At 49.5% G+C, this 14,763-nt stretch overlaps 2 protein-coding genes across 2 annotated transcripts; one reads left to right on the top strand and one right to left on the bottom strand.

The window, feature by feature from the left end:
- The first annotated feature begins 337 nt into the window (after positions 1-337).
- On the top strand, positions 338-1,748 carry LOC109757426 (uncharacterized). Its single transcript, XM_020316251.4, has one exon. It carries the CDS (start codon positions 802-804, stop codon positions 1,438-1,440), a length of 639 nt encoding a protein of 212 aa, XP_020171840.1. The 5' UTR covers positions 338-801; the 3' UTR covers positions 1,441-1,748.
- Positions 1,749-3,983: 2,235 nt separating this feature from the next.
- Positions 3,984-6,975, bottom strand: LOC109757416 (5'-adenylylsulfate reductase-like 3). The gene is made up of 4 exons (XM_020316240.4): positions 6,401-6,975; positions 5,180-5,367; positions 4,957-5,081; positions 3,984-4,651 (listed from the first exon to the last, which is right to left on the bottom strand). Exons 1-4 carry the CDS (start codon positions 6,584-6,586, stop codon positions 4,197-4,199), a joined length of 954 nt encoding a protein of 317 aa, XP_020171829.1. The 5' UTR covers positions 6,587-6,975; the 3' UTR covers positions 3,984-4,196.
- Between the last annotated feature and the right edge of the window lie 7,788 nt (positions 6,976-14,763).

The following is a 14,763-nucleotide window of genomic DNA, read 5'->3' as shown; positions in this document are numbered from 1 at the left end:
CGGAAACGGAATTGGCGGTTTGGTCGGCTCACCCGCACATGCTCCTTGCACGCCAGATTCCCGCCACCGCTGGAAACCCGACCCACGCACCAAATCGATCGTGTGGTGCTGGCCAACCCAGCTCATTTCCATGTGGGGCCACGGGAAAACGCTGGCCCAGAGTCAGCGAGCATTCGTTACATGATTTCCCATTATTGTCCACATGGGCAGGCGTGACGGGCGGTCTGGTCGGAAGCAGCCAGGCCGTACTGGTCGGTGGCTTTATTCCACAATATCACGCAAGTTGCTTGGATCTATCGTAGTTTACACACCCCACTTCGCCACTATGCTTGCGGTAGGCAATAAGCAAAGAGCCAAAGATCAGCCGTGGGATTAAAGAATAACATGTGCATGGCACTTGCCATTAACAAATATCGGGTACAGATCAAGAGGAACGACTTGCAGGTTGCATCTTGCAAGTCAACCGTCCATCTCCCTATAAAAGGCGGCACGGCGATGCCTCCGAGCCATCGCCCGGAGGTGATCGGACTGTACGTCTCTCTGCTCTAGAGAGCGGCTGTGGCCTCGGCCGGTTTCCCTTCTCGATCCCCGACTGTCTATCTCTATTTTACATCTTGGTTTCTTTTCTTTCTGTTAGATCCCTTGATCATCTTCTTCATTTCCTCCGTTGAACATCCTTGCACGATCAATCTTTTTATGATCAACTTGCTGGAAAACTTCTGCATGTTGTTTTAGTAGAATTTCCTTCTTGCCTAATATTGTTTGGCCGTGCGTACTCTCTCTCTCTCTCCTAGATTGGATATGGATGATGTTCTCGTCCACCGATCAGCAGGCGGCCACAACTTCCGCCGGAGGTCTGCCGGCGGAGGCGGCCGGAGGGTCGCCCCCATGAGCTTGCCACCGTTGCCTCCGAGCGCCTACGGTTTCTTCCCTTATTCCTCGGCTCCTCCGGGTCCATTTCTATACCCGCCGTATAACTTCTACTCGTGTGGCTCTCTCCCTCCCCTGCCGTTCAACCACCCCGGTCTCCCACCCCGCCCTCCGGCCACCAGGGCCAAACACGCCACGTTCCCATACCAGCCGTCGACTCTGCCGCCTCGTCCGGCCGCCGTCACCAAGGTCAAACAGACAACGGCGACCGGGATGACGGTGTCGGCGCCGAGGAAGATGCTGGAGGGCAAGAGCAAGAAGCCGAGGACACCGAGGTCCGCAGAGGAGCCTCCAAGGGCGCAGCGGAGGAAGCCGCTGCAGAGGGCGGCGCCGCTGCCGGCGACGTCGGCGGTCACGGAGGCGCTGGACGACCTGGAGCGCGAGGTGACACGGGGCTTCGTGGAGGACCTGCTGCACGCGCTCGCACCGCCGCCCAGCAGCCTGCCCCTGCCCACCTTCTCCCTCGTCAGGGCGGCCGCCACCAAGGTCCCGGCGCCATGCACGGTGTAGCTGGTCCTGGACACCTTCATCGACGTCGAGTCGACAACTGCCTCTGCCGGGTTCATTTTTATTTTATTTTATTTTATGTTCCTTTCTCCAAGTTTTTTTCTTTGGATGGAAGAAACGCCGCCATAAAAGGGATCGATCTAGTTTTAATTTTCGTTCCTTTTTTTTTCATTTTCTCCTGGGAGTTGTGAGGTCAATGTAAACCTGGGCAAAAGTCTAGGTTTGCATAGTATTGGTAGTTGAATTCTTGATGTATGAGGCATGCTTTTAATTGCCATTATATATGAAGATCAACATGTTCTTTTCTTTAACCTGGACCAAGAGGTCAACACGTACGTTTGTGTATATTTGTAAGCTGCTCCAAATTTATTTACAATCTCACTTACTATTCTAAGCTTGTGGACCAATATCATCACCATGCTTGTTGGAATTAACCACGACGTGTGGTACGTCCGGCTCTGACTTGGGTAAACATCGAGTTGTATCAGAGTGCTCTAACCAATGACCCAGCTGCCCCGTCTCAGAAACCCTAGACGGCCGCCATAGCTACACCCACTCCCCACCAGCCACACGTCCCCTACTCCGCATGTCGCTCCGACGGCGGGAGAGGGTGGAGATCCTGGATCTACATTGTAGCTCTGTAGTTAGATCTATTAGGGTTACAGTTTGGTTCTCTGATGGCTAAGGTAGTCCGAATAGTGACTTTGAATTGGATTGGAGCTCCGATGGTAGGATCACAATAGCGCCATCTCTTTTATCGTTTTTTATGGACGGTCTCCAAGCACCTTTGCTTCATCTCAATGGGACTAAAGCTTTTCATATGTTCAATGCATTCGTTAGCACCTAATCAGTTGTCATTATCACCAAAATCCACTTAGCGTATAGATGTTCTTTCAGGAAGCTTACCAATCTCTCGCATGAGCTTGTCCACATGGTCTCCAAGATCATGAAGGTGATCGTTGTACCCCTTTGACTTAAGGCATCCTTCTTCACATTTGCAATCTCAATGGCGTTGTGGGAGCATAAGCCAGAGATGGCCTTTTGAGCTTTAACCATGAGCTTGCTTGACCAAAGAAGCCTTGCCTTTCCTCCTATATGCGCTGTTAGGAACCTTCTCCTTATCAAAATTATCAAGCCTATGAGTCCATTTTTAGTGGCGGATGTCCTTGTAGAGAGGATTTGACACTTTAGAATCAATGAGGAGTTTAATGAATGGAGCATAGGGAAAACTCGGGCCTTGTTCAATGGAAGCAAGATGGATCTCGTTCTACACAAAGCCTATCACATCTATCTTCTCATCTGGGTATTGCATCCTCACCATAAGGTTAATAATGTAGTTCCTCAGCAAGTCAGCATGGCTCTATGTCCACTCTTGGGAACAAGTGATGTCAATACACATTTGTAGAGGAAATCAAACTTTCTCATCATATTGCAAGCCTTGCCAATGGTTGAGCCAGCATGTACCTTGAGGTAGAAGGGCATTGGAATTCTTTGAGGTTTCGGAGGGGCTACAATTTTTTTTTAAATAAAACTTCAACTTTATTAATTAGAAATAATTGTTACATCGTCCATAAGAAGAGGTACAATATCCTTCATCGGCTCCTCAAACCAATCCCTAGTGGCTGAAAATTTTGCTAACCTGGCTATTTCATAGGTTTCGGAGGGGCTACAATTAATCTTGAAGTACTCTCTCCGTTTTTATTTACTCCGCATATTAGCTTTGACTGAAGTCAAACTTTATAAAGTTTGATCAAGTTTGTAGAAAACAATATGAACATTTACAGTAACATATTCATATGATGTGAAAATATATGCAATGATGAATCCAATGATATATATTTGGTGATGTGTGTTAATATATTTTTCGACAAGCTTGTTGAAAGTATATAAAGTTTGACGTTAAACAAACCTAATATGCCGAGTAAATAAAAACGGAGGGAGTAACATTTTTCCAAGTGGTTAGATGATGAAAGGGCATCGTTTGGGTGGTACAAAAATGCCAGGACAAAGCTGCCAAGTGCAATTAAGTTACAGACCAAGATGTTACCATAGAGGTAACCTAAGTGAACCACAAGATGGGCCAAACAGCTCACTGACTTACAGCAAACTCATGTGCCGAGTTTATGATGAACTATCCAACTTCCTGAAAATATGTCTCTTTCCATGGAGTTGGTAGCGCAAGCAAACCACAAAATGGGCCAAACAGCTCATTAGTTTATAACAAACTCATGTACCGAGTTTATGATGAACTATCCAACTTCCTGGAGACACTCTTTCTGTGCGATTAGTAACCCAAGCAAACCGCAAAGATGGGCCAAACGGACTGGAGAAATCACACCCCGATTCCAAACAAGTTCAAACATGCATCTCAGTTACTGAATCATCACTCTGCAAACATACAAAGGAAACGAACGAGGCCTTTTGCTCATTCACTGAATCATCATGCTGCAAACATACAAAGGAAACGAACGAGGGCAGTCAAAGCCCAAAACCCTAGTTCTAGCATCCTCAACTTTCGAACAGAGGCCATGCACACAGTTCTAACATATCATGGAACACGTCAAACCTTTTTCCTCCAAGAATATGTTTGGGCAACAGCTATTCAGGACAAGGTTATAATGGCAACAATACCGGGGGAGGTGCTTATTCTAATGATGATGTTACAATAGCTAACAAAGCTGGTTACAACAGATTCTTGGTGCTCATATCCTGATCACTCTACTGTACATAATATCCCTGCGGGCAAAAAAGTTTACACTTCACCTCAGTTCATTCGTGGAGTTCGTCCTTCCGATAGTGCTTGGTTCTCCGATTGACACAGATGCTAATGATTTGGAGGCCCAGGCAGTGGCATTCCTTGCCCCCTCCTGTAAATTACCTCGCTTCGAAGGGTATAACCTACTCAATTTCTGTCTTGCTTGCTCGAGGTAGGTGAAGAAATATTCATGCACGCCCATCAAGTTCGCAAACAGAGTGTGCCTCCTCCATGCCCATTTTGCTGCAGAAACTATCCTTGGGAATAGAAGATACAGCAACCGCAGGATTACAAAAGAAGCTGCCAGTGCTAGATACGTATCCTGCTGGAGTATATTTTCGGGCGAACGCGCCCACCAGAATGGACAATTCTCCGGTTCAACATCCTTTTTTGGCTCAATTTCATCTAACGGGTGTGGCATGGCCTCCCCTGTGGTTGACTCCACTGATGCACTGATGCCTTCATCACATAAATTGACCGTCAGCAAATCAATTAGAAAAACAGATGCAACCACAAAAGATATCATAAACACAACAAATTCCAAGTCCAAACTCCAACCACAAGGAGACTCGGGGACACTAGTTTGGAACAAAGATGTCTCATACCACAAGATAGGTGGGAAGATATGAACATGTAGCTCAGTTGCTCAATACAATGAAGAACTCTGGTAAGCATGCAAGCAAAACTACAAGACACTCCAAAAAGAATAGAATACAAAAAAGAATGGAAAAGAAGAAAGAGTCAGTATGCAACAATTTACACACCTGAAACATCACTGTAGAAAGCAGCTAGTGGCTTAACAGTTCGAGGTCCATGGTACCTCACTCGCATTGTTGAATTCAAGAGAAAAAGTGTTGGAAAACCATGAATCCCATATCTTGATATTATGCTGCAGTTTCAAATGCAAAGCTTACACTCCATCATGCAACAAATAGTAGTGTATTACACTAAGGAACACATTTTTCTTCAGTCTAAAGGCGGGCATACCTTGGCCTAATTGCAGATTCCTCGAATGCAAAATGCCGAATAGTTGGGAATAGGTGAGCCAACTTCTCGAAATTAGGTTTGCACTCTTGTGAAAACGGGCACCATGAGGCATAGAAAAGCACAGCAATGTACTCATCTTTGTTCAAGTAAAGAAGATTGACTGCCCTCGCCAATGTAGCCTCATCTCCCTATATAATGGTAAAGAAATTTAAGAGACAGCTTCAATTCTACAAGTACAACAGATGGAATATCCTTGTGCTCATGAAGGAATGGAGGGACAAACAGGCACTCCAGCACAATAATAAAAGAAAAAAAATAACAGAATTAGTTACTCCCTCCCTTCCAAAATAGATGGCTCAACTTTATACTAACTTTAGTACAAAGTTAGTACAAAGTTGGGTCATCTATTTTGGAACGGAGGGAGTACATAGTACTAGTTGTCAGACTATTTTTAACTCGCTTAAATGCAACGTGGTGCCATGTTATGGAGAATATGGTTTATCTTCTCATTTTGAGCTCTACGTTTTAAGAGAAAAAACAAAAGACCAGGATGGAAAACTAGGTCCAAGTTTTTCTTATATTATTTTTCTCTAAGTCAGACGAACCCCAAGTTGCAAGATGCGACCAAATTGGAAGAAGCACACAATAGTATCCCTGATTATCTGCACAAGTGACATGTACATGTCACGAAAAACAATTAATGCAGCACACATAGCATAAGCTGCATAACACTTCAGCACAGTATATGTTACTATAGGAGCAGGAGGAGCAGGGAATTCCAAACAAATATGCAAGTGGCTTTTTAGGGACATGGCACAAAACCAATTGATACAACATAGTAACACTTCAGTACAACGTGTTATTATAGGAGCAGGGGGGCAAGAGCAGGGAATTTCAAACCAAACACAAAGCTGGTTTGGTCCTCTTTTTTTAATGTTGGCAGGGGAGCTGCCAATCCATTGATTAGAAATGGGTATTACAAGAACAGCCCCAAAGCTGCCTTAGTCCTAAGGAGAAATTTCTCATAGCTTAATGCATATACAGCTTATCAGTGCAGGTTGCCAAAATGCATAAACCAATTGATAGGATAGAAGAACCTATTCACACCCTTGACACCATGTATGGACCTAGAAAATCCCTAATTTCACGACCCCCAACTTTCGCCCCGTCAATAATCTATTCGCCGCGGTATATTTTATCAAAAGCGTCGGGATAGCTCACCTCGATGACGCCGACCGGGTCGCCGGGGCGGCGATCCAGCGGGGAGCAGGTGCGGGGAGGCCCGAGCACGGCCTCCGCCGCGGCGGGCACCGGGCACGCCCCGGGATGCGCGGAGGAGCGCCCCGCGGCGGCGAGGAGGAGGAGGAGCAGCAGCAGCGCCGCCCACCGCGGCGACCCCCGGCCCATGGGGCCCTGGCACGGACGCGTCCCCCCGCCCTAGATCTGGGCTCCCGGGGCTCCTCGCATGCGCTGGCCGGCTGGCGCTCGGCGCCGGGGGAGCGCGGCGGCCGCGGGGATTTTCGGTTGCGCTGCGCCGACGGGTGCGGGCGGAGGGTTGGTTTGGGCGTGCGGGATTGCGCCTTTGCGTTGTGAGGCCGAGGCGGGTCGCTTTATCGGGTGCGGGCGCCGGGCCGCAGTCCGATCGCGATCGGACGGACGAGATGCCCGGGCGAGCCGGCCCCCGGGACGCGGGATCCGGAGGATGACGTGCGGGGCCCACCACGCGGTGACGGGGTTGGTCTCCGCAGCCCCGCGGTATGGTGACGCGATATTTATGAATACGCGCCTACACCCACAGAAGAGATCACGACACACTTGGACCTATGAAGAAGGCCGCTGTGGGCCCGCAACGACACGTCGCCATGGGACGACCCTGCCAGTGAGATATTGTCGTCTTTTTAGGCTGGTTATAGTGGGGAGTAGCGTCGACCAGTAACATACATATGTTATTAGTCTATATGTTACCACCTCGTAATGGGTAGTAAGATATGGATGATAACATGCCTTCATTAATTGAGATATACTGATACTGAGACTCATATTACCTCGAGGTGTGTTATGTTAAATTAGTAACATATTATGTTACCACAAGCATCTTTCTCTTCATTAACTCTATGCCACAAGTAGTAAATTTGTTTTTGGATCGAAAATGCCAAACGGAGACCGAGCTCTATGGAGGCCTTTATTTGAAAATTTTAAAATTCAAACTTTTCAATTTCAAAAAATTGTGAAAATAAATACACATATACCTAAATACATAATGTACATGTGTGCAAATTTTTAGGTTGAAATACATTAAAATGTGAGCTACACAAAAAAGATAAATCTAGGGCCTTTTAGCATATGTACTGTTCATTTATAAAGTTCATGATTTTTTTGTACGGCTCGTAATTCAAGGTATTTCATTCTGAAATTTTTCACCCATACGCTCTACATCCTTGCATACATGTGTATTTTTTCAGATTTTTTAAAACTGAAATTAATGAATTTTGAATTATTCAAAATAAAGGGCTCCATGGAGCTCGGTCTCCAAAATGCCCTACTCTTTTTGGATGTGTTATGTTACTACCTAAATTACTTCCACTATGACTAGCCTTAAAAGAAGGACGACGATAACTGCCACACGTGTGGGCGTTAAGGGGTCTGCCCACACGTTTTGTGTGCTGTCTAAGAGGATCAGCCCACACGCCTCTTTTTTCCCTTGCGGTCCCTCTCACACGCCCTACGTGTGGGCAAAATGCATAATGCCCACACGACCTCTCTCAGCCACCTACCTCACGGTCCCGCACGCCCAGCGTGACAGTCACCACGCGTCCCCGCAATTGCCATGGTCCGGACCCTCTTCAATGTCCGTTTACCTGCAGTTGCCATGTCGCTGAACTACAGTTGCCATGTCGGACAACTACAGTTGCCATGGTTGCTCAACTGCAGTTGTCATCTCAGGTCAAGTGCCAGATGCCATTTTGGACAACTGCAGCTGTTGCCATGTATGGTCTGGTTTACTATAGTTGTCATGATTTGAAAACTTTAGAGGTTGCCACCTACTAACACTAAGCAGTTGCCATGTATGGTCTGGTTTACTACAGTTGTCATGATTTGAAAACCTTACGAGTTGCCACCTACTAACACTAGACAGTTGCCGTGTAGCGCTACTGTTGAGGATATAGACCTTAGAGTCACCCGCCAGGAGGGGCCGGGTTACTCATATGGTCAATGCCAGAAGCCCGGTGTCAAGCTTGAAGACGGTGGGCCAAAGATGGGCTTAAGACCCGGATATGGCTTAAGGCCCGTAGTTGCAATCATTATCATGGTAGAACTTGTAATGCAAGGCAAGGATAGCTGAGAGTCCGAGCTGGACACTCTTATGAGCCGGCCGGGACTCTGAGAGCTGCTGGGCGTCAGCCTCCCTATATAAAGGGACGACCCGGCAGCGGTTTAGGGAGAAGAACAATCTCATCGAGAGCCGGGCATAGCGGTTTAGCTCCCTGGTTATCGAAACCCTAATCAATACCACCTCAAACTGGACGTAGGCTTTTACCTTCACCGTAAGGGGCCGAACCAGTATAAACCCTCGTATTCCTTGTCCCGCTTAACCCCTTTAAGCTTCCTAGCTGCGATGGCTCCACGACTAAGTCCTAGCTCGAGGACATCTGCCGTGACAATTCCACGACAGTTGGCGCCCACCGTGGGGCCAGCGCACGGTGGATTTGAGTTCTTGAAGGGCAGCTTCGAAGGGCTCAAGGGATACGCTGTGGGCCGGATGACCAAGAGTCGTCGCGGCAAGCTCTACATCGACGATGCAAACTGGGGCCCCGACGCCGGCTCAATTGAGTACGGGTACCGGGTCCCCTTCGGCAGAATTCATGTTTTCATTGGCAAGATTGGTGAGCCGGGCCCTGAGCCGGATCTCTGCGCCGATCTCATCGAGACGGCCCAGCGTGCACGACCCGCCCGGGCCCGGCCTGCCTTAAGGCATGCTTTTGTGGGGTGTATCCATGGAGGACTCTCTGATCGATCTGGATCTGGTGATGAGACGGCCGCCGGCTCTGACGGCGAGTCGGCCACCGATGAGTCAAACTCGTTGTATCAACTTCAAGATAGCAGGCTCATGGGTTGTTCCGATGGGGACAGTATCCCGGACCTATTTGAGCCGCCAAGCCGGGTTGGAATCTTTATGGCCGGTGCGCAGCCTGTTCAGAACCCCGCTGCTGGAGCGGGAAACCCGGTGCCTTCTCCGGCTCAGGTACTGATGGATCTCACGGACAAGATGACGGCCCTGTTAACCGCCACGGTTGACCCGGCAGATCAAGCTCAGCACGATGCGGAGGTGGCACAGTTAAAATTGGATCTAGTGAAAGCTAAGGAGGATCTTGCAGCGGAAGGGATCAGGATGGCTGCAGAGAGGGCGGCTCTCGATGCCCAAACTCAGTTGATCCAGGCGCAGTCCTTCCAACTCACGATGGATCAGAACGCGTCCAATGAGGTCATGAGAAGGAGGCATCAAAAGACCCAATCTCGACTCCCTCCGGTTTACGATCCACGCAACCTCTTCGACACGCCAGGTGCAGGGTCTAGTAACCCGCCAGGGGTCATAGTGCCCGGGTCTAGGACCCCTATTTAGCCACGAGTGATGGGGCCTCCCCAGGTGCCCCCTGCCCCGCCTCGGTACGTGCCAATACCCCCGGGTCATTATAATAACCCGCTGGAGAACATGGTCGCTGCGGCAGCACGGCTGGCGGCTCTCCCAGTTGACGGCGACTCTCCGACGGCTATTGAAACCCGTCGGGTCAGGGAACTCCTTCAGACAGCACTGGCGCAGCAAGAGGCGTACTCCTACAGCCGGGACAGGGTCCACTCGACCCCTCGTCCAGGCCGGAGCCCGAGTTACAGCAGACACATGGTTTCAGCGACCGGCTCAAGTAACGTCCGACGCCATGACCCGCCCCCTGGCCATGGCCCGGCTCATAATGGAGCCTTTCACGCAGCAGACCAGGACAGAGCGCGGCAAGAGGTGGAGCAAGTGCCTCAATTGACGGCTTACCAGACCCCCCCGGCTTATCCGACGACTTCCGTCGACGTGGGTATCCCTACCAGGACTGGGGGTGTCCCTTGTTTAGTGTCAGCTATCCGTAATGAACGTCTACCCAAGGACTTCAAAGGCCCTAGGAAGGTGCCAAATTACAAGGCCGACTTACAACCCGCAGCCTGGATCGAGAGTTACGAGATGGCCATGGAACTGCTGGAGGTCAGTGAGGCGGCAATGGCCAAGTACTTCACCATGATGTTAGACGGGACTGCCCGTACTTGGTTGAAAGGGCTACCACCGAATTCCATCGGGTCTTGGGCCGAGCTGAAAGCCCGGTTCATCCAAAACTTCAAAGATACCTGTAGGCAGTCTATGTCAATTGTGGATTTGACCAACTGTAAACAGCAGGAGGGTGAGTCTACGACACATTGGGTTCGCCGGGTTAAAGAAATAATACATTCATCTGATAAAATGGATGCCGGCTCTGCAGTCTTAATGTTGGAGCAGAATTGTCGCTTCGTGCCCCTGAAGATGAAACTCGGGCGGCTTAAGCGCGACTGCAATGATATGGGTACACTGATGGCGGCTCTCGTCAAATACGCCGATTCTGATGGTACCAAGGACCCTGCTTCAGATGATGAAAGGACAGGGAAGGGAAAGAAGAACGGCAATGCCAAGAGTCATCAACCTAACCCGGGGAACCAAGGTGGTGGCAAGCGTAAGGCGGATGGCAGCCTAGAGTTCGTGGCCAACACCAGCTCACAAGGTAATAACCAGCGACGCAAAGGGAGGCCCCCTCCCCGAGGCGGCGGGTCAGGCCCGACGCTGGAGCAACTGTTGAATGAGCCTTGTCCAAGGCATGGCTCTAGAGAGAAGCCAGCGACTCATCTATGGAAGGACTGTGCAATCATGAAGGCCTTTAAGAATTACAATGGCCCGGGCGGCGGCTCAGGCGCCGGCGGTTTTCATGGCCCGGGCGGCGGCTCAAATTCTAATCCTCAGAACGGTCAAGGTGGCTTTAATCAACAGTCTGGCCAGGGTCATCAACAGCAGCAGGGGGGTTATCAGACCAATCCAAAGCAGCTTAGCGGTGGACAGTATCATGTGTTTACCACCAGCCTGTGTAAGCGAGATCAGAAGCTTCATAAGAGGGCTGTGAATGCTGTTGAGCCGGCGGTTCCACGCTACTTGCGGTGGTCTGAGCAGCCTATAGTGTGGAGTAGGGAGGATCACCCTCCCCGGGTGGATAACCCGGGCCACTTGGCCTTAGTGGTGGCTCCTCAAGTGGGAGGATATAAGTTCACTAAGGTGCTCATGGATGGAGGCAGCAGCATCAACATCCTCTATTATGAGACGTTCCGTCATATGGGGTTGATTGATAAGAACCTCAGCCAGTCCAACACTATTTTCCACGGTGTCGTACCTGGTAAGTCGGCTTATCCAGTCGGCAAGATCGAGTTGGAAGTGGCCTTTGGAGATGAGAACAACTACAGGGTGGAGAAATTGACCTTTGAGGTGGTTAAGATAAGAAGTCCGTACCATGCTATATTTGGGTGGCCGGCTTACGCCAAGTTCATGGCTCGGCCGTGTTATGTGTACTTACAGCTCAAGATGCCGGGTCACAATGGGACCATTACGGTTCACGGCAGCCGGAAAGTGGCCCTGGAGTGTGAGGAAGGCGATGCAGCTTATGCAGAATCTGTTTGTGCAACAGAGGAGTTGAAGTTTTACAAGGACAATGTTGACCCAACTGATATGACCTCTCTGAAAAAGCCGACTACGGAGCATGAGCCGGCAATGAAATTTAAGTCGGCTGATGAGACTAAACTTGTTGATTTCGTTCCAGGAGACTCATCTCAGCAATTTAGCATCAGTGCCAATCTGGATCCAAAATAGGAAGGCGCGCTCATCGAGTTCATCCGTGAGAATAGGGACATCTTCGCATGGAAACCTTCTGACATGCCAGGTGTACCTAGAGAACTCGCTGAGCACACTCTCAATGTTGATTCGAAATTTAAGCCGGTCAGGCAGTTCCTTCGGCGGTTTAATGAAGAGAGGCGGAAAGCTATTGGCGAAGAGGTGGCCCGGCTTTTGGTGGCCGGGTTTATTGTTGAAGTCTTCCACCCAGAGTGGTTAGCTAACCCGGTGCTCGTACTCAAGAAGAACGGCACCTGGCGGATGTGCGTGGACTACACGGACTTGAACAAGGCGTGTCCGGCTGATCCTTTTGCCCTTCCTCGTATTGATCAAATTATTGATGCTACGGCAGGTTGTACGCGCTTAAGTTTCCTAGACGCATATTCCGGATATCATCAGATTAAAATGGCAGTTAAGGACCAGGAGAAGACAGCATTCATCACTCCCTTTGGAGCCTTCTGCTATGTCTCCATGCCCTTTGGACTCAAGTGTGCACAGGCGACTTATCAGCGTTGCGTGCAGAACTGTCTTCATAAACAGATTGGGCGCAATGTTCATGCTTATGTGGACGACATTGTGGTTAAATCCATAAAGGAGGAAACTCTGATAGATGATTTAAGAGAAACCTTTGATAATCTCCGGGTCTACAAGATGATGCTTAACCCGGCCAAGTGTGTCTTTGGTGTTCCTGCAGGCAAACTCTTGGGGTTTTTGGTTTCTGACAGAGGCATTGAAGCTAACCCGGAGAAGATCAAGGCCATCACCTCCCTGGCTAAGCCGGCGTGTCTAAATGACGTTCAGCGCTTGGCGGGTCGCATCGCTGCTTTAAGCCGGTTTATAAGCCGTTTGGGTGAGAAGGCCATGCCATTATATCAGTTGATGAAGAAAACTGATAACTTTGTCTGGAATGATGCAGCTAATACTGCCTTTGAGGATTTGAAGAAGCAGCTGGCAGAGCCTTCAGTCCTTGCTGCTCCGGTTGATAAGGAGCCCTTATTATTATATGTGGCGGCGAACACACGAGCCGTCAGTGTGGCTATGGTGGTGGAGCGCAAGGAGGAGGGTAAGGAGCATCCGGTTCAACGGCCGGTTTATTATGTCAGTGAAGTGCTCATTGAGTCCAAGCAGCGGTATCCGCATTGGCAGAAGCTTGTTTATGGTGTGTTCATGGCGAGCCGGAAACTTAAGCATTATTTTCAGGGTCATCCCATCACTGTGGTCAGTTCTGCCCCTCTTGGTGATATCATTCAAAACAGAGAGGCCACAGGGAGAGTAGCCAAGTGGGCTATAGAGCTTGGACCTCATGGTCTCAAGTACGTGCCATGCACTGCTGTTAAATCTCAGGCCTTGGTGGATTTCATCAATGACTGGACAGAGTCACAAGTGCCCGAGCAGAAGCCGGATAACACATATTGGACTATTCACTTTGATGGGTCCAGGCAGTTGGAGGGCTCGGGGGCTGGAGTCGTGTTGGCTTCCCCTAAAGGTGACAAGTTCCATTATGTGCTACAGTTGCTGTTTCCTTGCACTAACAACGTGGCTGAGTACGAGGCCTTGCTCCATGGTCTTCGGATGGCTAAAGAGATGAGCTTAAGCCGGGTAAGGTGCTTCGGCGACTCAGACTTGGTGGCTCAACAAGTATCAGGAAAGTGGGATTCCAAGGACCCTCTCATGGTGGCTTATCGCCGCGAGGTTGATGCCATTGCTGGGCACTTTTAGGGTTACCAAGTGGAACACATCGATCGCAGGAAGAACGAGGCGGCAGATGCTTTAAGCCGGCTGGGCTCTCAGCGAAAACCGGTGCCGCCTAACACTTTCCTGGACGTCCTGTATAGCCCTTCTGTTAAGTTGCCTACAGAGGAAGACTTGGCTGTCCCTGACCCGGAGGCACGACTGGTGGCGGCTCTCCATATCATACCAGACTGGACAATGCCATATCTGGCTTACATGACCCGGGGCGAGTTGCCTGAGGATGAAACTTTGGCCAGGCAAATAACCCGGCGGGCTAAGTCAATGATTGTTATCAATGGGGAGTTGCATCACCGCAGTGTTACGGGGGCGTTTCAGCGTTGTGTTTCCCCTGAGGAAGGTCAAGAGATCTTGCATGAGATCCATGAAGGGGATTGTGGTCATCACGCCGGCTCAAAGTCTCTTGTGGCCAAGGCTTTTCGTCATGGTTTTTATTGGTTGACGGCTCATGCTGATGCAGAGGACTTGGTCAGTAAGTGTGATGGTTGCCAAAGGTTCTCGCGACGGGCTCATGTACCGGCTCAAGAGCTGAGGATGATCCCAATTACTTGGCCCTTTGCGGTCTGGGGGCTTGATATGGTTGGGCCTTTCAAAAGGTCCAAGGATAAGAAGACCCACCTTTTGGTGGCAGTTGACAAGTTTACCAAGTGGGTTGAAGCGGAGCCAGTTAGCAAGTGTGATGCAGCCACGGCGGTTCAATTTATGAAAAAGGTGATCTTTCGCTTTGGTTTTCCGCACAACATTATCACTGACAATGGCACCAATCTCTCCAAAGGCGCCATGGAAGAGTTTTGTCAACGAGAGCATATCCGACTTAATGTTTCCTCAGTGGCTCATCCTCAATCCAATGGTCAAGCTGAGAGAGCTAATCAGGAGATTCTGAAGGGCATCA

Source organism: Aegilops tauschii, chromosome 6 (genome assembly GCF_002575655.3).
Source record: "Aegilops tauschii subsp. strangulata cultivar AL8/78 chromosome 6, Aet v6.0, whole genome shotgun sequence".
Classification (NCBI taxonomy): domain Eukaryota; kingdom Viridiplantae; phylum Streptophyta; class Magnoliopsida; order Poales; family Poaceae; genus Aegilops; species Aegilops tauschii.
Note: the sequence above shows the minus strand (reverse complement) of the source record. Positions and strands in the feature narration are given on the sequence as shown.